Consider the following 25924-nt stretch of genomic DNA (forward strand, 5'->3'; position numbering starts at 1 on the left):
CCTCAAAACATGCTCGCAATTAAAACAGGGAGTAAACTATCGGACGATCATCATGTGTATGGCAATGAGCGCTCTATTCGTGTTCACGTACTTACCTTTATCTATTCACTTTCTTTATTACGGACGAAGAGAAAATTATATTTGGATGTATATCTATTTGTTGGGGTTTGTCAACGAGCCAGTTGTGTACATCATAAAACGACTGTATGAAAAAAAATGTTGTGTTGAAGATGCAGACACCAATGTAGCTGTAACATCGTGATCTACTGAGCACAATATTTATTTCAAACACTAGTTTTTGAATTCAGTCTGTCTGGAACAGTTTTTTTAGTGCTTATCAACTTTTCTAGAACAAATTTCCCGATTCCTTGCGAGTGTTCAAAATTAATCCGCAAAAAAAGAACGGGCAGTTTAAGAGATTATATAAAATCTAGACGACATATGTCCTATATATATATGCCCATATCTGGAGAAACTTGTTTGTTGGGTCTAAACTTAGTTGACTTTATAGAAGAGGCAGCTTTGTTTTAAATCAAGATAAATCTATTTTCTCTTCAAACCTGAAAACAAACAAAATACAATTAAAATTAATTAAGATGTTTTCGTATTCCTTTTTATCACTGGAGGACTCGCCTTGAAGTTTAAACTCATAGGCTTTCTTAATCAATTACTAGATTACTAATCAATTACTTGCAATAGATTGCAACAAAAATGCCAATTGGCATTTTTGTTGCAATCTATTGCAAACCACCTTGCCTAAACCTTTGGATTTCCTCTTGATTTTGAATTTGATAAACATAAGATGCCACTTTTCCAAAGATTGGATTTTATCAAACGTTCTTGGTTTTTGAGATTTCAAGAAATTAAGAGTTAGTAATGAATGACAACTCAAGGTTTAAGGAATCAACTTTAACACTTGGGAAAGCATGTTGACAATGGCTGATTATTATTATTGTTATTGTTATTGTTATTGTTATTGTTACTAGTCGATAAAGCACGTGGAAAAATCCACTTAGGCAAAAGGCCATTAAAAAATAAGTTTCTTTAGATGTTTTGCTGACGTAAGCAATGCATACGAACAGCTACTGTACACCCAGTTAAATATACTTAAACTAGGAACATATAGCTAAAACTAAAGCTAGCTATTTATGCTCAGTAAAACACATATAAAGAAAAACAATAGTAATGTAAAATAATAACATTACAGTGAGTTCAACAAACCAAAGTTTTCTGTTTGTTAGTCCAGCTAACAGCTTTATGTAGCATTTTGAATTTCAGGACAAATACATTAGTTACGCACCAGGACATACATTAATTATTCAACAAAATGTCAACAAATATGGCTACTTTAAGAATTTGAGGCTTTTAGGTCGCTTTTGCTGAAAAAAGGGAGCCCGCTTGCTCCAGCGACATAAAAATCAAACGTCTAAAAATATCAAAGTTCTTACTATTTGTGATTCCAAATCGACTTCAAACTCTAGCCTTTATTTTCTACCTCTAACTTCACTTTACTTCTAGCTCCACTTCCCACTTCCCACTTAACTTTTCTACTTCTTTACTTGAACTTTTTTCTATTTAAATATGCTTTTTAAAACACTTTTTTTACTTTTTTCGAAATAAAGTGACCATTCTTTTGTTTGTTTTTTTTGGTAGCGAGAGGACACCATTTTCGAAAGTTAGACGTTAAATTTATTTCAGCAAATTAAATTGAGTCGTTTTCATCACGTAAAGTGAACAAAATAAACCCGCTAGCAAAATGGGCATAATTTTTCGGCGACTTTAAAGAGAATTTCGGCAACATCAAAGGAAAATGACGATATCAACTTTGCCTGTCACAGACACACGGAACTGGCGTATTATTATATAGATTATTATTATTATTATTAATAATAATATTATTATTAATAACAAAAGGGTGTATTTTGTTATTTAAAGCTCTTATTTGAGCTACGGAAGGCGTGCAATCACCACTTCCGCTCAACTAAAGAACCGCCTAAGATATCCTGATTCTCACTTTTATCGTCTCCGACATGACTTAGCCAGGGGTTTGAATACATGACCTTCCGCACTGGAAGCCAAAACTCTACCACTGGACCACCAAACGACAACTTATAACTTTCAGGAGTGGTGTCGTCAGGTATTTATCGCTACGCGGTAAGTCGGTACTATCTTGAACCAAAGCTGGGATCAATTTTCAAAAAACTTGGCTAATTTACCCGCTTCAGAATCGATAGGTTCATGAAGCTATCAACCTTAGCCGCTCATCAAAATCACACGATCCTATACAATATTTTAATCAGGATTTTATGCTGTACCAATAGGTGGCATCGGGCATCCATCAGGACGGAATTATTACTGACGTCATCAAATTTTTATTATTTCCGTAACCCTTATTTTTCCTAAATTAAGTAGATTTTTCTGCAGGTTAATCTGCTAAACAGTTTAAAAAATTCTCTAGCAAATCTAGGGCGGATCTAAAATCAAGGGTTGTGGTGTTGTAAGAGGTATAAGCGTACGTTTTGTGTTTTTGCTAAAAAGGAGCTGAAATCTTCATAAACCTACAGCGAGTTTTTTAGTTACGAAGAATCTATTTTAGATTAGAATCCCTTTTTAGCGCAATAAATATAAGCGCAATAGATAAAAGTACTTAATAAGAAAAACAATAAAACCGCCGTGGTTTTAACACTTGTATCACTGCTGAGGCCTGCTAATGGGAAATGTGTCCTTTAAGTGAAGACTCGAAACAGGGCTAGGGTTGCCATATTATTGTCTTAGCCAAAATTAGGCTTTTAGCAAATGGCTAGGCTGCCTAACCCTAGATCCGCGCCTGTAACTCTTTTGAAATTTAAAGGAAGTTTATCTTCCGACTTTAATAAAAAGTGAATAAGCAGTAGCGTCGAATAATGTCATCAACGGTAAATGTGTTCATGAGTTTTTCTCACTTTACTCATCTCACTGTCTTGTCATAGTTGTAGCATGTCATAAAAGAAACAAAATGGCAACAATACGTTTTAATGATGTCAGCACTGTTACCAATGAATGTTTTATTACGAATTACAAAAAAAGCTAAAAAGCATCTTGTTTTGTCTGCATTGCTTACTGAATCATGCGCAACCAGAACATTATTTTAAGAATATCTCAGTTTCCTTTGTTTTAAGTGTGTTTATTTTCCTGGTGAAATTTAGACATTTATTAATTCAAAGAAAAACAAGTGATCTGGGGCAGAGAAACCAATAAGCTGAAGATGAGGTAGTGTGTGGATTTCGCAACGTTTTGTATACGGAGGATACAATTCGTTTCTAAAAAAATTGCCGTGAAAAATAGATCATGGTAGCTAATGTGAATCGTAAAAATTTACACGCGTGAGAACGGAACAGTTGTTGCAAATAAGGGTATTTTTCACAGCTTTTAAATTAGCACTTGAAATATTTACTTTGTATTTAAAAATAACACTCTTTCCTACTACATAATAAGGAGATACTCGAGAACAAACTTCAAAATTTGTAACATGATTATGTTTTAGACTTTATATGGATGTGTTAGATACAAAAACAGATGTATTTTTTACATTTCCTGGAGAAAGAAGATTAAAATACAAACAAAATCTAATAGAAGACACAAATATCTGATCTAAACGAACTTTTACTCATCTCATGAAAAATATAAAGTTTTGGTAAATCAGATGTTACATCCTAGAATTATGAATGTCACAAACTGTAGCATAGAAGTAGATAAAGCTATCGAAAGTATGGTTTACGTGAAGTTAACGTTTTATATCGTCAGTTTTATCGTTAGCGTTATCGGTAATATACTGGTAATTATCGTTATGCTACACAAGAGTATTGTTACATCATTCAGTTTGGCGCTTGCTCATCTTGCGTTATGTGACTTGATTGTCGGTACAGGTTCCATCATTGAAGCACAGTCAGTGCTAAATAATTCGCTTTGGTATAGTACCGTGTTAGCTTGCAAGCTTGGAAAGGGTATTGTTTCTATTTCGTTTTTGTCATCTACACAGGCTATGACATTAATAGCACTCGAACGACGTAATAAAGTCGTGACGCCCCTTTCAAATCCATGGACACACAAACGCATAATTCTCAGCGTGATAATAATATGGTTAATTTCAATCGTGGTATACTCACCATATATTTCATGGTTAACCGTGGAGATTAGTGGACGTTGTACTTTTACAAGTGCTTTATCTAAGAAATCTTCAAGCGCTTATGTTACCATTTTGTTTTTATTAAAGTACGTCATCCCACTCACAATTATGGCTTTGTGTTACGGTAGCACCATTAAAACATTATATCGCAGGCCAATAATGCAGCAGAGACAATCAATATCTGGTACAAGTATAACTCAAGTTGGCTTTCATACGAAAGAGGCAAAGCGAGTTTTTAAAACGTTGATTTTTAGTTTGTTAGCGTTTACTATCATGACTCTTCCTAGTCCGGTGTACTGGTTAGTGATATTTTACACGGACACAGAAGAAGGTGAAAGACCGGCGGCACTCATAGAAACACTGGCTGTTCTTTATTACGTCCATAGCGGGGTAAATCCATTGATTTATTTATTTTTCAACAAAACATTTCGAAAAGATTCTTTGAGTACGCTCCGTAAATTTACGTGTTGGCAGCAGAAACGGGTTTCGGCATCACGGGAAACGAACAATATTGTTATTAAACCGACACCAGGTAGTTTGTCTGTTGAAAGATATTGATAAATCATTTATAAGACGTTTTATAGAAGTTGTTTTTTAATGATCTGAAAAGAGCCACATAAATAGCCTTATTCTTTTCTTACAAATCCTTCGAAATGCAATGACGTGAAATGCAATAACTGTAGTAGCAAAAATAAATAAATAAATTAATTAATTAATAAACGTTCAACACAATACCAGACGTTGTGTATGGTCTTTATATTATTTCTTAAAAGATAATAACCTTAGCAAGGCAGTGAAGTATAATGGAATATATTAGACACTGGTAACTATTTATTTTTTTAAGTGAGGCAGAATGTATTTGAATTTCCGCGCCCAAAGGCGTAGGAAATTCTTTAAAACCGTCGTTTTTTTCTTTCAGAGCATTTTTTGAGAAAAAATCGACCCTGGGATTTCACGTTCCTCTGAGAGGAGGATAGTATTGGTATAACTGACTAATTAACTAACTAACCCTGTCCCAAATGGTCAATTGCAACGTCACAGATTTAAACTTCGTACCCAAGCTCCTTAAGTACTGGGAAGTGATCTAAATGACGTTTCAGGCCAAAATTGGTAATTGTTTTCGACAAAATTTGGCACAGTTAACAAAAATAGTATGCTGAACATAATGGTGACATCAAATTTTTGATTTTTGTCACCTAAATTCCATTTTAGCCAAAATTGGTCCAAAACTACTTCATTTTCGGCCAATTTCACACAGTTAACAAAAAAAGTATGCTGAAAATGATAATGATACAAAAGTTGATTTTTTGTCACCGTTCAAGACTTTCAACCATGAATGATAGGCTGTATTTTTTGTTAGCAATTTCTTTTAAAATGTGAGTTTATTATGACACGTTTCGTTTTGTTTGCTTTTATTGTAAGATATAATGTCACTTGTGTGCTTTATCTTCAGAGCTTCATGCACCAAACCTCTTCGAATGTTTGGCACGATAACACAACGAATTAGCAGGTTGTCATCAAATATTTTGGTAGCGAGCGGAAATTCTTAGAGCCCCCAGGGCTTCCTGTTTCTTTTTTAAATGATGCAGTGCAACATATCATAGTGCACCTTTTCTGAAGCAGACACCTTTAAAGACAGACAAATTGATTCTTCTTAGACAAAGTACAACTCTCCAATATGAACACCTTAAGCGGACACATTTTTTGGTCCCGTATGATTATTCGATCGTTTTGTTCCCCTGCCGCTGTAGCATTAACTTCTTTCTTAGTCAGTTTGACTGTTCGATCAATGAATCCGAAAGGTTTTTTTTATGTTTTAACCCCTCCTTAATCTTTTTTAGGAGAAAACCTCTCTTAAAACGTTTTACTGTATTGTGTCCTCTATTTCAATGAGATTATTAACGGTTTGATGCGACCAAAAAACATTCAAAATAAAATTTCTCGATATTTCTTGTTATTTCCTCCGCAACGCTTAACTGCGGTTGTTCTTTTTACATAAAAAAACATGCAAAAAATTTGTTGCAGTTTTAGAATTCTAGATATTTCCGGATAATTTAACTCGTTCCCAGGGCTTTTTGTCGTTCACTAGCGAGATTAATACAAAAATTATCTAGATCTTTTTTCTTTTAATTTTTAAAGATTTTAATTACAACGCAACCTCTCTAAAGCGAACATTTTCTAAAGCGGACACGCCTGCTACACGGAAAGTTTAGTTTTCTCACGGGCACTTTCTTCCCGGCTGGTAGTCTTGTGGTAGAGAGATCGCTTCCTGTGTGGGAGGTTTTTGGTTCAAACCCCGACCGAGTCATGCTAAAAACTATATTAGTGTAAATCTATCATTTCTGCTTAGCGTTCAGCATGAGAATAGGATTGATATCTTAGGCGGTTGTCTAGTTGAGCGATTGCTGTACTGATACGACTTACGTGGCTCAAATGAGAGCTCTAAATGCACTAGTACCCCTGAATGAACAATTTTAAATTATAATAATAATTTTATTCCTGTGAAAGGATTTCGGCTAAAATTGACCTTCTTTAAGCGCACATTATACCAGACATTATTTTACTTATCCACTTTCTAAACATTTTTACAACAGCTACATGTTGCTCCACCAACATTCCACTTATCAGACTCATAACACGTCGTTCAACTATTGACCCATTATTTTGCAGAACTTTTTAGGTCAAACTCTCCAGAGCAGACTCTTTTGTCTCAATCTTTATTTTAGGGAGGTTATGCAATCACTTCATTCATTTTTGCACAGAAATATTGCATATAAAGCCAGTTGAGACAACAACAATAATTTGTTAAGGCTATTCAATAATGCATTTTAACCAAACTAGTCGTTAGCCCGTGGAAAAATCGCTAGGTTCGCCCGTCCTTTTTATACCACATTGCGTGCGTCTCGCTACTTGCGCAGCTAAGCTACCATTTTGCGTGACAGACAGACAGACGTATACGGGTATTATAATATAGACTAGTCGTTAGCCCGTGGAAAAATCCACGGGGTCGCCCGTCCTTTAAATTAACCCGTTGCAACAAAGTGGACAGAAATATATCGCATTTGGTATTGATGCGCATTTTAAAAATTTCGTGTTTCCGTTACGGGACACGGCTTTCGCGGACACACAGACAGACAGACAGACGACGGCTATTATTAAAGAGATACAATAGACATTTCCCGATTTTCCTGATAATGCTAAACTTAATTAAAGCGGTCGATATTAAAAAGGATTCTTATCCCTAAGTTCCTTAGCAAAAGGTAGAACAAATTACCTAATTTCGTAATTATTTTTGTTCGTTAAGTGCCTCAATTCCAAACTGAAAATTACGGTCAAACCTTTTATGTAGCCAAGCTTTTCAAGAATAGCCTCATTTTCAAAATAATTATTTTCTTCAAATCTAAATAAAATCCAACCAGAATATCATATTGCTTTAAAACCGTCGTTTTTTTCTTTCGGAGCATTTTTTGAGAAAAAATCGACCCTGGGATTTCACGTCCCTCTGAGAGGAGGATAGTATTGGTATAACTGACTAATTAACTAACCCTGTCCCAAATGGTCAATTGCAACGTCACAGATTTAAACTTCGTACCTAAGCTCCCTAAGTACTGAGAAGTCATCTAAATGACGTTTCAGGCCAAAAGTAGTATTTGTTTTCGACAAAATTTGGCGCAGTTAACAAAAGAAATATGCTGAACATGATAGTGACACCAAAATTTTGGTTTTTTACCACCTTAAATGTCATTTTAGGCCAAAATTGTTCCAAAAATTAAAACTACTTTGTTTTCAACAAAATTTTGCACAGTAAACAAACAAAGTATGCTGAAAATGATAATGATACAAAAGTTTGATTTTTAGGCTGTATTTTTTGTTAGCAATTTCTTTTAAAATGTGAGTTTATGATGACACGTTTCGTTTTGTTTGCGTTTGTTGTAAGATATAATGTCACTTGTGTGCTTTATCTTCAGAGCTTCATACACCAAACCCCTTCGAATGTTTGGTACGATAACACAACAAATTAGCAGGTTGTCATCAAATATTTTGGTAGCGAGCGGAAATTCTTAGAGCCCCCAGGGCTTCTTTTTCTTCTTTTATTTGAATCAATATCCAACATCTGCAAAATAATTTCTCTTTCGCGTTTGTGTCTTTTTGTTAAAAATGAAATCACTGAGTTAAACATATTACTTGTTGAAATCCAAACATTTTGAAGTATAACAATTTACTCAAATCAACTTTACTCAACGCCATTTTGAGCAAAACACAAAACTGAACAAGATTTTATTATGTTCAAGCATGTTGAAACGTTCATTCAAAAAATGTCGTCTTTAAAACTATTCGATACATGTTATTTCACCTTAACGATCAGCATGGAGTGATAGCTATCCGATAGCCAATCTATGCCGAAACAACACATCTTAAATAGAAACAAAACCTCTACCTATTATGCTTTTTAGGACGCTGTGATAATAAATCGTCTAGTAGAACATTTAATGCTTTATAAGAATGCGAAGTTGGCTATGGATATACCAGTCTTTTGTGATGAAGGCAGTCATAATGGCTTTCAAAATATTCACTTAGGTTTTTTAGATTTAAAGAATAAGATTCATAAAAATCACATTTTTGTGCTTCGTTAGAGGTCAGAATTTTCATGGCAGGATATAACGAAATTTTTGTCAAATTTGACTTGTGGAGAAAAACGAGTTTCACGAACGACTATAAATTCTACAATGAGAAACTTTAGCTGCAGAAGTCCCTAATACGATTAATGACCTGCCATTAACTTTGGACAGCGTATGCGGAGAATTTAAAAATATGAGTTAAATTACGCCCAAGACTCTTTGTGTGGGAGAAAATAAGGCTACCAAAATATATTTTCTGATCATGGTTTGAAACTTGTTGAATCATGCAAAATGGTTTTCCCTTACTTTGAGTGTATTTAAATTCGCGCAGTACTAATTTTTTCGTGCGGAAAATCGATTAAACAAGCTGAATATCTACCTCTTCAAAATAATAACAACACCTAAGTGTTATTTGAAATTTACATATTACTTTAGAATACAGTCAGTAATCAAAAAATGAGTTATTCCTGCTCGATTTCAACCTTTTTTTCACTATGGATTTCTTGGGTTTTATAAAATGATATAGCTCATGGAGGGGTTTACTATCTATTTTACCATTTTAGAATTCTTTGCCGCCTTCCAGCTGCCTCTGTTAACTGTAAGTTCCAGTGGCTGGAATACTTTGTGGTTCGCTACCGGAACCATTTTGTGATGCAATTCAGTGATTTTTTTTACTATTTGAGTTCACTGACCTTTGAAGACATTTGCTATCACCAGCAAATCCTCTCTTTTCTCAATTAATGGTCGGCGGTTTGTTGTTTAACATAAATCAAAATAATTTTTCCAATCATCTCAAAAGATCCAATGGCTAGGAATGTGGGGGTTGTGGAATGTACTTGGGAACTTATAGTTTAGATGACATTTTGTTTGTTGTTCTTTGCATATCAGTTGTGTTGGCAGAAATTATCCCACAATACTGATTCTATATCTTCCCATAGTTTTGCGGCAATCAGGGCTAATAGTTGTGGGAACAATCGATTCTACCGTGACCCAAATGTGACATCAATGACTGTTCACTTTATTCAGCATTTGGTAAAAATTTTTGAGGACGCTAATGTCCTTCACAAGTTTAGCTTCACCGCATGTTATAACTGCCGACTCTTGTATCCGCAAGTTATAAGTGACGTTGCATATTATAACTAGCACTCGTCACTTATGTCAACAGGTTATAACTCTCCCAGCACTTATAACTGTCGCGTCATGTTAATAATCGATCCTGGAACCTTTTATCCGTTATAGTTATATCTCTCTTCGCATGTTATGAATTGTACCAGTCACTTATATCTGAAACTTATAACTCTCGCCGCCACTTATAAATGTCGCCACATGATATAACTGGTCCCTTAAGCCTGGTTCACACGATAAAATAAGCATAAGTATTAGCAATATACGCATGTGCGACACTTGAATACGTGAAGTGGCACGAACTCAAGGATAATGTGTTTCCATGTATAACATAAACATAACATTTAACAAGAGAGTTATAACTGTTGCCACTTCGCTCCCACTTATTGATTTGTTATGGTTGTAAGATGAAGAAAGTGCAAGCTAGCTCAGCATGCAGGCTATATTGGAGAATTAAATTAAATGCACCCGAAATATAAACATAATAATTATCCGCGAGCGTTAATAAACATTGCAAATCAAACTCACCCCTGATGTCTTTCTGTCTTGCACAATGGTTGATAGACTTATATAACAAAATAAAAATGGCAACTCTTTCGACTTTGTTTTGTTTAGAAAAATTTGTACTACATCTGTTTGTAAGCTTAATTTATTTTACTTCTCACGATGTTACATCCGCAAAAACTAAAATAACGGTTATTTGCTAAAATTAGTCTACGCAAGATATACTGTAGAAGTGCCATCCGCAACATTTAATCCACGCTAAATAAATCAAAATTTCATCCACCTAAAAGCCTTTCTATTGTGGCTGGTAGCATCTTTTCAAGCTAAATATTAACTACATGTAACTATAGACAGCGAGTTTCTTTGTGGTCGTGATGTGTAGTGCGTGGATTTAGCTAGTTTTTTTGTGAAGTTTTTAATGTGATGTGTTTAGCTAGCTGCTAGATAAGCTACAATTCAATGTTTATGTTTAGTTTAGAACACAATGAAGCAGTTCTTACTTTTCGGCAAAATCTAAGGATTGTGTTCTTACAAATTTTTCTGTTCCGGAACGGACATAAACAAAGTTGCTTTTCAGCATGCGTGCTTGAAATGTATAACTGCACTGCGTGAATGGGAGAGTTTTTTTTCCCGTTTTCTTCTGAGGAAAGTAGAATCGAGTTCAATTTTTTCTTGACGTTCTGTTTGGAAACGAAAGATAGAGAATTAGTTCGCCATTTCTGTATTAAACCGTGCGCAATAATGTTAAGTAGAAATTACCAACAGAAAATTTTCTGTTTTTTTTTGTTGTTGTTGTTGTTCTTGTTTGTTACGTTCAGTGGAAATTTTTCTTGAGTTGGAAAACAGCCTTTAGGTACCTCAACTGAACAAATACTTAATTATGCACTCAGTAAATGTTATGAGCAACAAAAATATCAATTTGAATCTCAAGAAGCTAGTGGAATCGCCTTTCTCCTGTACAATAAAATCTTTCGAGCAGTTAAATTCAACTTCATCAAAAATGTGAATATCTAAAATGAAGTTTAATACAAGAATATTGACGAATATGTTATTAAATTTTGTAAATTGGAGATTGAAGATTGTTTCAAAAAAAGACTGACAACCGTTTTGATGATAATTATTTTGTAACCCTTGTTTCTCACACATCATCGTCTAAGAAATAGTAAAGTTTACCATTAAAACTAATTGAAATCATCGACGATTGAAATTTATCATCACAAACGATAAGAACTATGTGAAATGTTTGGATTTTTATTTCCTCAAAAGAAAACTAAATACCGTCTGTAGTTCTTAACGCGAAATCAGGTTAATCGAGAATAAGATATTTATCAACTGTGTAGGTATAGCAACAATTCCTTTGATCTATTTAAGATAACAGGGAGTCAGAATGTACTTGTATTAAGAGTGCAATCCAGTGATTTTATGTCGTAAAATTTTGCGAGATTTTAAGGTGCAGGTGGACGACACGAGCAACGATCTATAAAGGAATGTGGCGGGCCGTTTCTTTTCCTCTCTTACAAAGTTTAAGGAAGTAGAAGTAAGCACAATCATAAATAAACTTCATCAATCTTTTTCTGAGTAGTCGTTCACCAAGAACAAATATATTTAGCAGTGTCTCAGAATGATCAATTCTTACCATAGTTGATCCTGATAGTGATAACTACCAAATGTCCCAGATAATGAACATTAGAACTGGAGAGGTCCTGGAGATCCAATCAAGGAGCATACAGAACCGACCAAGCGGATTTCCTGCCCTTCGTTTAAGATGAACCAAAAGATGAACTGCAACAAGAACTGGCAATAGGTTTCGAGCACAGGGTAAACAAAGAAGCTATTGATGGAAATCTCAGTTCCAGTCCGGGGTGACAACAAAGTTTGACCCTTTCTAGCGATCCTTATTTATGCAGAAGAGCCAAAACAAAGTCCTTAGCCAAGACGATGAACAGCCAAAACTAACCAACAGGTTGTACCAAAACCTTGCCACCCTTGGCAGAGTATGGAGCGATTTTTAAGGTATGTAACTCGGATACAGACCCAACTGACACTGTGACGCAGCACAATTCTGCGGTGTTATTGTTGGGATAGGCCATCGACAAAGTTTCTTAAGAAAGTAAGTTGGTTATTTTTACAGCCACTGGCGATTAAAAAAATGGAAAACGGCAACTGAAAGACCACCAGAGTCCGTTGATAAGTTTCAAAAACAACTAAAAGTAGTATCTAAAGCACAAGAATTAGCTGAAAAGATTCTGACTCAATCCCAACCTTTAAAACGATACAAGAGCATCTTTCTGGCTCGCCTTAACCTTCTCTTTCATAAAATCTCCTCCAGCAGTAATAGAGGTAAGAAATTCACTACCCTTATTAAGGTTAAATCATTGTTTAGATGATCTGACCTATGTTCACCCCAGTCTAATATAAACTCTTCCAACTTCGTTACCAATGAAAACAGAAAGCAGAGAAAATAAAATATTTTCTAAACAACTGGAGGGTGCTCACGTCACACCCATCTTTTTGGACATAGTAAAGAGTTGGAAAATTCCAATCCAAGGCAGAATTCATGAAGTGGGGGGTCAAACCAGATCCCTATGTGAATTAGGAAGCAGGAGGTGGCAAACCAAAAAATTCAGTCTATCTTTCTCAAGGAAGTACACCCAGCACGGGGTTAGTTTCTCTCGACAGTTTTTGTTCGCCTAAAACAGGAGGAGAACAAATATGGACCTATAATCAATTTTAAAAATTTAAACAGCAACATACCCTAAATTGACATACCCTAAATGTAACGAATCTGTTAACTCTAGGGGATTTCATGATGAAAATAGATCTGAATAATGTGCCAATTCATCCAACCTCTTAAAATTATCTAAGATTTCGGTGGCAACAAAAACTGTACGATATATTAATACTGGCTTTCGGCTTAGAACCAGGACCCCCAGACCTTTACAAAATTTTTGAAAGTTCCAGTCAAAACTCCCAGACGTCTGATGATGTTAGTGATTATATATCTAGAAATTATGATTGACTGCCAAAACAAAGGAGGAGATCCTGAAAACAAGGAACTGTCTAATAATTAATTTTGTTTTTGAAGCCTATGCAGACATTTTCCTATGGAATGAAAAATAACAGTAGGGGTTAGATTCTTGAAGAAAACCGTTTGCCTATAAAGGAGTTGGCAAGTGTCATAAACTCTATGCTACCCAACCAGCAATAGTATCAGCTACCTTTCAAGTGAGTTTCTACAAAAGGATCTTATAGGAGCTTAGCTTGCAAAAAGGAATTAACACTGGGTTGTACAATTGCCTCGGAAAGAACATGAAACTAGAAAAGAGGAAGCTAATTTGTATCATTCAACCAGACATGATAATGTATTCAGATACATCATCTCAAATAGGCACCTAAACACTCCATGAAAATATAACATGACAGCTCTATTCCGTCTGAAAAATATGGGGAAGCAAAAACCTCAGCATGATGGCAATTTTGGAGATAATATGGGAATATCTAAGCATCCACGGGATCATGATTACTGCATCCTTGGTTCCATCAGGGCTGAATTTTGTAGCTAACTGGACATCCCGGCAAAAGCCAAGCTCCATCAAATGGGAACTAATGACAACAGTGTTCCAAAAGATTACAAGCTTATGAGGGATAGCAATAGTGGACTGTTTTGCGTAAATAACAATGAAAAATTGACCTGGTACATGGCAACCTCGTCCTGCTCCGGATTGCATAGCAACAAATGCATTTCCAGAAGGGGAAACAGGATTTCCCCCTCCCCCCATTCTTCCTGTTAGGGAGGGTACTAAAAAGATAAAATACAAAACAGTGGACAAGGCAATCCTAACCGCCCAATTGTGACCATGCCAATCATGGTACCTAATTTTGATATTTACTTCCGATCCATTTTTACTATAGTATTCTCTCCAATTACCGGACACTCTAAAAAGCGGACACCTCTGATTAGCGGACACTTTGGTCATATACCGGCCGTTTTCTAGCCAAAGTCTTATAAAAAAACTTTCCAAAAAGCGGACACTTTATTAGAGGACACTCTAATTAGCCGACAACATTTTTTGCTCCAAAGAGCAAATATGTTGTTTTTTTTCTCCAATTATCGGACAGTCCGAATAATCAAAAGCGAGCAAAGAAAAATAGACAAAAATGAATAGCTCAAATGAAGTAGATTGGAAAGTAAGCTCCCTAGAAAAGTAGATGAATATATTCGAAAAAACTCTGGAAATATGAAAGAGATTTCATCTGATGACGATGACGAAGATGGTGATTAAAAAAAAAGAATTTTCTATTGCCACAACAATATCAATGCTTGACGAGCTTATAGAACTCAACGATCTCAATACAGAGGAAAGAGAAATTCTTTCCTCCGTTAAGGAGAGACTAGATATCGTCAGAAAACAACAAGTAATTAAAAACTTTCATCCATCATTTGTTAAAATTTGTTTGAAAGACTTTAAAGATCTGTAAAGATTAAAAATTTGATTTGTTATCATTATGTCAGTACTATATTATTCTTTGTTATTTTTCCTTTGCGATACAAAAAATGGCTTGTTTTTCTAATTTGCGGCCTAAAATGTAAAACTTTCCAAAAGCCGTTTTTACTACAGCATTCTCTCCAATTAAGGACTCTCTAAAAGGCGGACACCTCTAATTAGTGGACACTTTGATAATGCACCGATGGTTTCCGCTATTTGGAGAGTATACTGTACCAAGAACTCACATTCTGTTGATATTTGTACTTTCATGTCCGGAGTTAATAATTTGCACCCTCCCACACCTAGGTATTGTGGTATTTGAGAGACAGGAAATGTCATTGTTTACAAAATTAGGTGTTATTGTCCTCACTTACAAAAATTCTATGTCACTGCCCTCACTTACAAAACTGCAATGTTATTGACCTCATTTACAAAACTGCAATGTTACTGACCTCACTTACAAAACTGCATTGTTACTGACCTCACTTACAAAACTGCAATGTTATTGACCTTACTTACAAAACTGCAATGTTACTGGCCTCACTTACAAAACTGCAATGTTACTGGCCTCACTTACAAAACTGCATTGTTACTGACCTCACTTACAAAACTGCAATGTTACTGGCCTCACTTACAAAACTGCATTGTTACTGACCTCACTTACAAAACTGCAATGTTACTGGCCTCACTTGCAAGAAGCGTGCATCAGAACTCCATCTACACCACATATATGGGAATAGGAGAGAGTATATTTGGTTTTCCAGAAAAACATTTCAGAAAAGAGAAAAGGAATCGGATCCTATAGAATTTTTGTGTTCTGGTGGAAAACTTATTTGAAAGGGACAGTTCTGAGACACTGAGTGTTTTAATTTTCTCCTTAGAAAAATGGCTTTAAAAAGCAGTACAAGCCACGGGATACATCGGTATATCTTTGCACTACAAGCCACGGGATACATCGCTATATTATTGCACTGAATAATCATTAACATAAAAATATTATATCTTTAAAATTTTGATGTTTCGTTAGTCGTTTGAATACTTTACTTTTTTTCTTTATGTGACCAAACTACGAATAAGTTTCATAACCAAAGCTAAATTATAATTTGTTTTTTGCATGACTTACGATATCTTGTCTTGTCCACCCCTTATACGCAATTTTTTAATATTTGTGCCTTGATTACCTGCCTTTTTGCGGTCACAACCGCTTAAATTAAAAATAAACCTTATATTTTATCATCATTATATCGTGCGTTCGACCACTTATCACAAGTAAAAAAGTAGCAAACGCTGGGACACATGTTGGCGTAACAAGTTAAAGTTTTACACATAAATTAAACAAACTATGCTGAATTCAAATATTGTATTCATATTTTACGAGTTTAAAAAAAGTATGACTCATCGTCTCGGGAAAGGTGTATTCTTCGCCCTGGCAGACTTGCAAAAGCTCTGCTTTGGCAAATGTAGATATCCGGTAAACAAGGTTGCAGATGCGCTAGTCACACTTTCTGCAACGCCTGCATAATAAAACAATCAATATAACGGTACGAAAATGTCCAGGAAATTTGGCGTAACGTAATTTATATCATTTAGGCTTCTACATCTGTTTTTGAACACTGAAAACTGAGCTTTCTTCTGTTTCGTGAACCTTTACAAGTTCGAAGAGCCTGTGGGTGCAACCTGCAAATTTGACATCCTTTTCCATAATGTTGCAGGAAGTCTTAAACTTGCTATTAGAAAATAGAGAAAGAAACTGTAGGATACATCCTTTCGGGTAATAACGATATGTTGTTTGACCAAGGTTTGACTTACACAAAAATATAAAGTTATGTCTACACTTTGCGTGAAGTTCTCATCTCACTTCACTTCATATTGCTATTTCAATTAAAGAGCTTCATAACACGCACGTCACGACTTTAGTAATAATAGTAATAATAATCAGCCGAACTTTTGTCGGGTTAAACAAATATAATTTCTTATTGATGTGAGTAAATCATCTTTAATTTTGAATCCGTCAATAGTTAAACCCGCATGCAAAATATTATAAAAGCGATATAAATTACCAAAATAACCGGTTAAAATTAAAGTTAATTTCCCATGAGCTTTCCACCAATTTTTCTATATTTTATGGTTTAAAGAAAATGGATTTGATCAGTAAAAAAGTAACAAAATATTCTAATACTTTGCTAAACATGTGAAAAAATAAAAACATTTGTTTCAGGAGAATTTAATAGTGATCAGTACATATAATCTAAAATATAAATTACATATGTTCTGGTCTGCAAAATAGATTTGTCAAGAATGGACTCTAAATAAATAAGTCTGACGAATAAATTAAAAATATTCACAACAATTACATATATATTTCCAAGCTCGACCCCACATTGTTTTATTTCGCTAGAACTACCAGAAAGTGCAGCGCCGTTGAGAAGTAAATAGTCCTGAGGACGAGGTTGATATATTTCAGTTTTAAATATTTTTAAAAAACTCACATAATTTGTCTCTCTCACACAAGAACAAAAGAGAGATAATATTCATTACCATCTCGGTAAGGTAAAGTGTTGTTTTATATCCCATGGGACAGCCCACACTGGTAAGAATTATGTTAGTAGATTATTACCATCAATTATGTAGACTTGACGACGTTTATTTGATAAATATAAACACTTGAACTTCCTTATCTACGCATAGAAACAATTTTTTCGTATTTCATAATTGGGACACAATAACAACAACCGTTTTGGATACTTGGTAAATAAACTTCCTTATCTACACATAAAAACAACACAGGTATGTCATTAGATACAAACAAAAAAAGACCTTAGCCATTAAATTACTGGAATACAATCTCTTTTATTATCAGCTGTTTGTAGAAATAGGTATACTTCTTTGAAACTAGCCTGTATGTTCTTTTATCTTCGACATTTAATTATTAGCTGTTGTCTTCACAATATGTTTTAATCATATTTTTTATGACTGAGCATCACGTGATTCTTACTTAACTAATTCTGTGTTATTTGTTTGCGGTCATTTTTAAAGAAGAAATGCCCCCCTTAGAATGAATGAGTCCCAGAGTAGCCTTTCTTTTAAAAAAAATTTCTTTTCTTTCGAGAAACATTTTTAGATTCTTTTAATGTCTTCCTTGGAAAAAACATATCACACACATCAAAACGGAAAATTTTTGAAAATTTGTCACAATCGCTCGTCACTGAACCTGGTTTCCAGCTAATTGCTATTTCAATGTCGATGAAGTCTCAAAAATATGTTTTATTTATTTTCCCTTAATTATGCCGAAAAAGATATCTAGGACGTAGCAAAACAATTAGCTCTAAACTAGACTCGAAGCAAGCAAATTGTCTGAACGTAATTAATTAAAAAAGTTTTAGTCTAACCCTACATCTACTGGCAATTGCTTGAAACCACAATTTAATCTTTTTTCTATATTGTGTCCTGACGTCATTAGAAATTTCCGAACGGTCAAATACGAAGTAGATTCAAATTGATAAAAAAAGCTTAGATTACAAACTGCTTTTAACAATTAATCCGCTCCTTGGCTAAAAAAGATGAATTTTGTAAAAAGGAATTTATCGTTGTAGTACATTACATTTAGAAGTCTAAACACAAAAATGAAACAGAATAAGAAAGAAAAGAATAACATCCCGATGACAATCTAGCAATTATATTTATAAAGCTGCCAATTTATGATTAATATATTACTGTGCTTTTCTTAATGTTCTTTGAAATACTAATAAAATGATGATAATTGTTAATATGCTACGATATGTTACTATCATGCGGGTGAGTTGTTGCGTGTTGTTTTAATTCGGTTGCTTTGTTATATGTATTCGTTGCAGTATATTTTGGTTCCTTAAAAGACAATTATCTGACTGCATTATAGGCCTGGCAACATGCAGGGTAATGATAGACATCACAAATTGAGTTTGCAAGTTTTACCAGCGTTATTCTGTTTTTTCATTTCATCCAATCGCGCAAAACAAATAAAACAAAATTTCCATTTCTTCACTTCAATGTTGTCAAGCTAACCCAAGGCATCCCTATAATTAGTTGTTTCACAGTCAACAAATCTTACGGCACTGATACTGTACAATACAAATCGACCGTGAATTAACAACTAACATAAGAGACTGTATACGTTACGTATCTTGGAAACGGTTATAACAAGATAGAAAGTGCTGGCATCAGCTTTAGCACAATTTTTTTAATCATCCATCTCATATCTAATTTGATTGCTTTATTACTGCGAGACTAGACTTGTGATCATCCCACGTGCCATCGTCCCACGCGTGGGCCCACGCATAAAACTTTTAATGTGTCGATAAGGAAGTATAAAATGACAAAAGCACCATAATGTGTCCTTTTTTACCCAACAAATGTCGTTAAGTCCATATAATGGATAGGTAAAATTTCTTCCATATAGATTACCGCGTGATTGAACTAAGTGTTTTACTTTCGTACTTGCGTGAAGAGAGGAGGCTACGTATTTTAAAATCGTGACACAAGCACCACCATAAAAAAAAGAAGTAAGGAGAATTTTATTGACTTGAAATAAAATAGTGAAAGATCTAACCATTGTTTGCTTGGGCAGTGTAATTTGTGTATTTATTATTATTTTTTGTCCTTTATAACTTTTTGTGTCTTTTTGTTTTCCAATTTTATGCGTTTTAGTAACATCTCAATTGTCAATGTGTGTATGTTTCCATAAAAAGAGCGATACAAAATTGTGCACTAAATATTTCAGTCAAATCTCTCGCAAATGCTAAAGCAAAAGCAAATGCTTCATTGTGGTAGTAGTTATTAAAACAACCGTAATACACTACTTTTCCCCTGTTTCTCGACAAATCTTGTTTATGAACACAAATCTAGCTACATTAGAACCGCGATAGCTTTTTTTAAAGCATCCGACTTTCTGCATATAGTACCTTTAAACTGCATATTGGTGTCATTTAGTGCTTAAATTTACGGGGTTTTATACATGGAATATTACAATAAAAGATGCAGCCGAAAGTTAGCTAGAAATTTTGTTAAATGTCGAAGGTAAATACAAAGGTTTAACGAGAATCTAAATTGAAAAATCTATATAAAAAATCGATACAATGCTTTTTACAGAAATTGATTTAACCGTTGTTTTATTAATCGAATGCAGTACAGATTCAATACATGAACCCTCAGCTCAGTCTAAAAGATTACAAACTTAAAATTATTATGTTTATTATTAATAAACGGGATCATTGATTGGTTATAGGCTATATTTTGGGAGATCCTTCTCCCATCATCGGGTCATTGAGCAGACAAACCAAAACAATATCTGCAATATGTTATTTTGTTATTTTAAAAACTTATTTTGATAAAATTAAAGACCTGATCAATTACTGCTGTTAATTGTGTTTTGTTATGGTTGGATGATTTAATAAGAACCGTACTCCTTAAGGAATTATTGGTCAGAGAAAAATATTTGTTTGAGAAGTTTTTTTATTGTGGTAAATTTTTCTAAATCGTCGCATTTTTTAATAAAGTTTTTCCTGGTAGAAAGGTAAATCCCCGTGTTTGTGATGTCAAGAAATTTTTGACGCATAGATTTTTTTGACCGTCATTTTTGCTTTAAGACTTTTATTAGAAGGGCTATTTGACAACATGCACATGTGGTGGTCACATGATTGAAATTATTATAGCGAGTTCCTATTTTTGTTTTGTTGTTATGGTAAAATGGTTAATCTGGTAGTAAATATAATTCCAGTTAAAACAAGTAACGGAAGACACACCCTAGATGCCCAGAACTACATGGCTTCTTAATTACTTTTCTTCAGCGGTTTTAAACCTTTTAAATATGTACTTATTGTCCCTAATCTCTACTACAATATGATCTGATAAGATGTTATTCTTACGAAGCAGTTAGTTTCGCCGATACGACGATTTTTCAGTTATCAGAATTTTTTGAAGCTTTAGAGTTCATTATTGTGAGTTTCACAAGATAATTAATTTCCACAAAAAGAACTAAATACATAAGGCTTTCTGTTTAAATTTTTGTTTATGTTCAATTTGATAGCACCGTAGTGTTTTTATATGTTTGTTGCCAAAACTTCAACTAATTTTTTACTTTCATATTTACTTTCGTTCATTATATTTTTCTGTCAGTGCAATTATTGATTATTCAATCATATAAACACATTTCTGTATAAATGAAAATCTTTGGTGTTAAATCCTCTGCAAACTTCCTGCCGGAGATTTGCCTAACGAAGGTGTGTGTTTCATTTTCCCCTATTTGTCATTTGACAACGATGTTTCTGTTCGGTAATTAGCAAGCTTTAACTACACAGTGTCTTTTCACAAATTTTTAATTGCCAGCGTTTATAATGATAATTGTTTTATTTTTAAAAAAAACAACATTCAAGTTAAGTGTTCAACGAAGGTAGGTGTGTTATGTTTTGTTAAAATGGTTAACAATATTTGGATAAACAATTTTTAACCAAAGATCATAAGCGATTTTACAACATGTTTTCGTCCAGTATTTGATATTTGTATACAAGTTACTTGTTCAACATTTTTTTATTTAATTTTAATAACCCTTTTATTAAAAACAAACCAGGCAAAAAAAGATATATTTTCTTAAATGCTAATGTTGTTGTTTGAAATAAAAGGTGAGCTTTATGAAATTTTAATGTTGTTATGAACCAATAGCATACAATATTTTTATAATTCAACGTAACAACGTAGTATTGAGGAAAAACACCATGTAACCTCATCGGGGGATAAAAAGTCGGAGTAAAGGAAAGTTGGGGAAAGTGAGAGAACAGTGAGAGAACAGTGAAAAGTTTGTCACAAATATATTTAAAAATGCAACGTCTAGCTACTACGTTTATCACACAGTTTCGTTTTTTATCTTACACCACGATCTTGTTGCAGTTTAAAAGTTACTTTAACATTTGTGTATTGATATTTTTCTTGTTTTGTTTGTTTGTTTGCCGACAGAAAAAACGGCGCATATTTAAACGCGCATTAAGATGGATTTTCAGTAAAAATGTGTTCATGAGTAAAAGGTTTGATCTGATTGGACAATCTAAGCTTCATCTTCACTATATCTCACTTTTTTGTTCATGTATAAAAAGAATAGAATTGAATTGAACGTCTTCACGTACGTGTAGTAAAATTTATTTTAAAATCATGATATTTTAAGCCACTCATTAAAACCACAATAATAGGTTATGATACGTTATACTTCTGATTAAAAGTTTGATTTTTTTTATTCTTTGGTGTTTCATATCACGCTTTCGTTTTATTAAAATGACTCTTCGTGTGTTGTATCACGTTTCATGGTATTTACAAATTTGTGTTAATAATTCCATAAATAACAATGCCTAGTAGCCGTAAGCATATTACGTCGGATAACTCGAAGGTTATGAGAAATAAAGGAAGGGAAATGAAACTACACCAAAATTTATTAAACAAAAAATACAAGGTGCTTAAACATTTAGATAATTCTTTATAATATCAATATATCTGCCAGCAAATTATAGAGTTCTATATCATGGTTAGTCTATGGTTAGTTGTTTATTTTACCTCTGCATGGGCCGTAGCTACACATCACCTGCGTTTTCCTTTAAGGAGGTATAAAAAAGCTTCTCTGACATATTGACACTCTACTTCACTGTACTTTATCAAAATCCTATAACTCGAACTTTTTTAACTCGAAATTCCCCCCCCTCCCCTGGTGATGGTTCAAGTTCAGCGGTGGCTACTGCAGATGCTTTTTACAACAGAAGTGACCATGCTTTTCTAGGTCGTTTCGTAAAGAAAAAATTACGTTTTACCATCAGGTTTCTACAAAATATTCGATCACAGGAAATGAGATTAAATCATCAAATAACTGCCATTTGTGGTTGTACTTTAATGATTTGCAAATTGCTTTATCATGCGTAACTTATATTCAATGATCGCGCTTACTACATTCTAACGTCTTGTCCAAACACTAGTTTAGTAGCGTCATAAATGATTCAGGATTATCACAATTGTATTTTGTCATAATAGCAATATAGTTATAGCGCTTATTCCGCAGATAAGAGATGCGAAACTAAAAGACGAACCACGAATTTTATTCTCTCGCTATTTCTAAGCAAAATTGTTTCGAACCGTTTGTCTATGTTATCCTTAGTTGAAATCCAATTCATGATTTGTTCCCACTGATTAAATTGAAATTCCTATTCTACTAACGCTTTTAAATTCTTTCTTGACCGTATTTAATGTTTTGTTACTTTTCAGACATTTCAACAAGTTAAACATGTTTTACATCATAATACTGTTCCTTACCCTAACATCTGAGGTATTTTGCCAAGGTGATCACATGTTTAACGAAACGGAAATGAGACAAATACAATGCGTTGTACCAGCAGGCGATTTGTTTAATCAATCATTCTCTCAAAATGAATCAATAGCTTCAGGAAATTTTTCACATCATTATCCAAATAACGACTCACTAGCATTCGAAAACCCACCAAATGGTACAGAAACCATCGATATTCCATTTGGTGTTACCTTAAACTTTTATTGCACGAAATGTAACTATACAAAAGAGGAGTGCAATTGTCAGTTTCTATATGTAATTTGCAACATTGCTGGAATAAATGCAAAGGTGCCGACAGAATTTACATGTAAAAAAGACGAAATTCGGCTCACTAAAGCCATTTCTAATGTTGTTTTTGGTGTGTTGGGTGTGCTGGGCAATCTTTTGGTTATCTACGTCACTTACATCTATCGCGAGTCATCAACACGATGTCAATTTCTTATTGCTGGATTAGCTGTCGTAGATTTTATATTCGCTATTGCCCAAATCATTCTTAATGTACCTGAGTTGTGGACATGCCATTGGTTATATGGACGCGCCATGTGCACGCTACTGCGTTCATCCACTGATTTAAGTTTTATGATTGCCCTTGGCTTTATTCTTTTAATAGGCTTTGAGAGATTTGTTGGAATTCTCTTTCCCTTAAGTAATTTTTTGACCAAACGACTTATTTTGATACTGTCAACTGTCAATGTAGTCCTTGGCATTGCAGTCGTGTTACCAAACACTATCCACACGACTACACAAGTCGACATAAATGGAAACGTTTCTTGTAAGGAAGACTTTGGAAAAGAAGCATCAAAAATCTATACAATATTTATATTTGTATTTTACTTTCTCATACCGATCATTTTCGCTTCAGTAATATATTTTATGATTATCCACAAGTTATACACATCATATGCGTCGACATTAACGTTTTTAACTGCAGAACAAAGGGAACGGAGAGTAAAGGACAACAAACGAATTGTGAAAATATTAGTAAGTATTTTAGTGGCGTTCGTGGTTCTTGTTTTACCTAACAGAATAGCGTGGATAGTATTCGATTTCACCGAAACATCTGATAAAGAGCATTCAATTTGGAGTGTTGTTGGATTCATACCATACTCTATTCACGTAGCAATTAATCCAATTTTATATTCTTTAATCGATGCTAGATTTCAAAAGAAGTTGCTAAATTTATTCTCTACAAGGCCGAGGAGAAGTTCCAGCTCGTATGACTTGAGCACTTCAAGTTCGCAGATAACTACTTTAGATAAAGGTAAATACCGACAGAGTAATAAAAACTCAGTGAAAATGAAGCAATATGTGACGCACTAAAGATGTTTTGTATTTTGTTGATAAAAAACTAATGTTGCATCAAGACAAACATTGGCATTTTTTATAAATATCGACAGAAATGCCCCCCAAAAAAGAACAACGAGCCTCTACTATAATGAGATATTAAATTTTTAAAGCATATGTAATATTTCTGCTACTTGTAAAATTTATAATCCGACAAGTATTTCTTTTAATTTTACAAGCATTTTTTAGTTGAATTAGCTCTGTCTTTACCTGTTGGTTTTTTTCTTTTGCATGTTAATTTTGTAAATTTTGTAAAAAACTAGTCGGTGGCCCTTGGAAAAATCCACGGGTTCGCCCGTCCTTTATTTAGCGCATTTTGTGTGTCTCGCTTCTGCGGTTACCATTTCGAGTGGCAGACAGACGTATACAGGTATTTTAATATAGATATTTTATTGACGATGTGAGAGGTTTTTACTGATAATTTGCTGTATATATGTGGTTATAAAGGTTTTTTTGAGATATTAAAAATATTAACAAAATCCGCAATAAATATTATTTCTTTCTATTTAATCGTTAACAATTTGTAAATCATACAGCCAGAGGATGGCTTCATCTCATTATCTTATTCTGGTTATACGATATTCCAGTTAATAGACAAACAGAATTTGTTACCATGGCATTATATTTTTTGCATTATCATATTTTATTCCAAATGACGTATGATGTATAAAAATTTGTGTATGCACAAACTTTCATAAACTCCTTATTTGTAATCTTTTTTAACGGAATATAAGCGATGCATGATCCATTTTTGTGAACGTCGAATCCGAACTTCGCGATTCAGTGGGGACTCAAGTTTTCAAAATCTTCTGAAAAAAGCCCTAAATTAAAAATCTCTAATCATTTCGAAAAGAAACCGAAAACTGATAATATACCTATCAGCATTCACTATACCACTACCAATAATAAAAAATAACAAGAAAACCGTTCGGTTTGATCACACATTCGTATTGTACACATACTTTATACTTAAATATTGTATTGATTATGTTTATATATCTTGTATCTATGGCAACGTTCTTGTTTATACAGACCTGTTGTATAATTTTTATTTCACTTAAAAATGGTGCATGACACCCGAAACGTCGTAAAATGTTGTTTTAATTTGTACACATGCGCATAGATGTCCAAGTTTTAACATAAAATAATGTCAATTAAATTTGTAATGTCTCATGTAAAAACAACAAGAACTAAAGCGGTTTGAACACTTACACAATACTATGATGATAAATAATAAAAATGTATTTATTAAAATATATAATATACAATAATAGAATTTGGTAAAATAATAAGGCATAAACTTAAAGAAAGAGATTATGATAAATTG

General features: G+C 33.8%; 2 protein-coding genes across 3 annotated transcripts; both read left to right on the forward strand.

Annotated features, from left to right (window-relative positions):
- The first annotated feature begins 3484 nt into the window (after positions 1 to 3484).
- On the forward strand, positions 3485 to 5906 carry LOC130655566 (neuropeptide FF receptor 1-like). Its single transcript, XM_057458337.1, has one exon. It carries the CDS (start codon positions 3683 to 3685, stop codon positions 4721 to 4723), a length of 1041 nt encoding a protein of 346 aa, XP_057314320.1. The 5' UTR covers positions 3485 to 3682; the 3' UTR covers positions 4724 to 5906.
- Positions 5907 to 17668: 11762 nt separating this feature from the next.
- Positions 17669 to 25690, forward strand: LOC130655097 (C5a anaphylatoxin chemotactic receptor 1-like). Of its 2 annotated transcripts, none has more exons than XM_057457798.1 (2): positions 17669 to 17687; positions 23172 to 25690. In XM_057457798.1, the coding sequence occupies exon 2, from the start codon at positions 23191 to 23193 to the stop codon at positions 24571 to 24573; it is 1383 nt and encodes a 460-aa protein (XP_057313781.1). In that variant the 5' UTR covers positions 17669 to 17687; positions 23172 to 23190; the 3' UTR covers positions 24574 to 25690. The 2 variants fall into 2 exon arrangements, with proteins under 2 accessions (XP_057313781.1, XP_057313780.1); XM_057457797.1 differs by lacking the exon at positions 17669 to 17687 and adding an exon at positions 21172 to 21324.
- Positions 25691 to 25924: the final 234 nt, after the last annotated feature.

Source organism: Hydractinia symbiolongicarpus, chromosome 8, assembly GCF_029227915.1.
Source record: "Hydractinia symbiolongicarpus strain clone_291-10 chromosome 8, HSymV2.1, whole genome shotgun sequence".
Classification (NCBI taxonomy): Eukaryota; Metazoa; Cnidaria; class Hydrozoa; order Anthoathecata; family Hydractiniidae; genus Hydractinia; species Hydractinia symbiolongicarpus.

Excerpts from the sequence above, each read along its gene's own strand:
- LOC130655566 (XM_057458337.1), top strand. The coding sequence starts at position 3,683 with ATGTTACATCCTAGAATTATGAATGTCACAAACTGTAGCATAGAAGTA.
- LOC130655097 (XM_057457797.1), top strand. The coding sequence starts at position 21,269 with ATGATAATTGTTTTATTTTTAAAAAAAACAACATTCAAGTTAAGTGTT. Across the intron at positions 21,325-23,171 it reads AAGTTAAGTGTTCAACGAAG|ACATTTCAACAAGTTAAACA; the intron begins GTAGGTGTGTTA and ends GTTACTTTTCAG.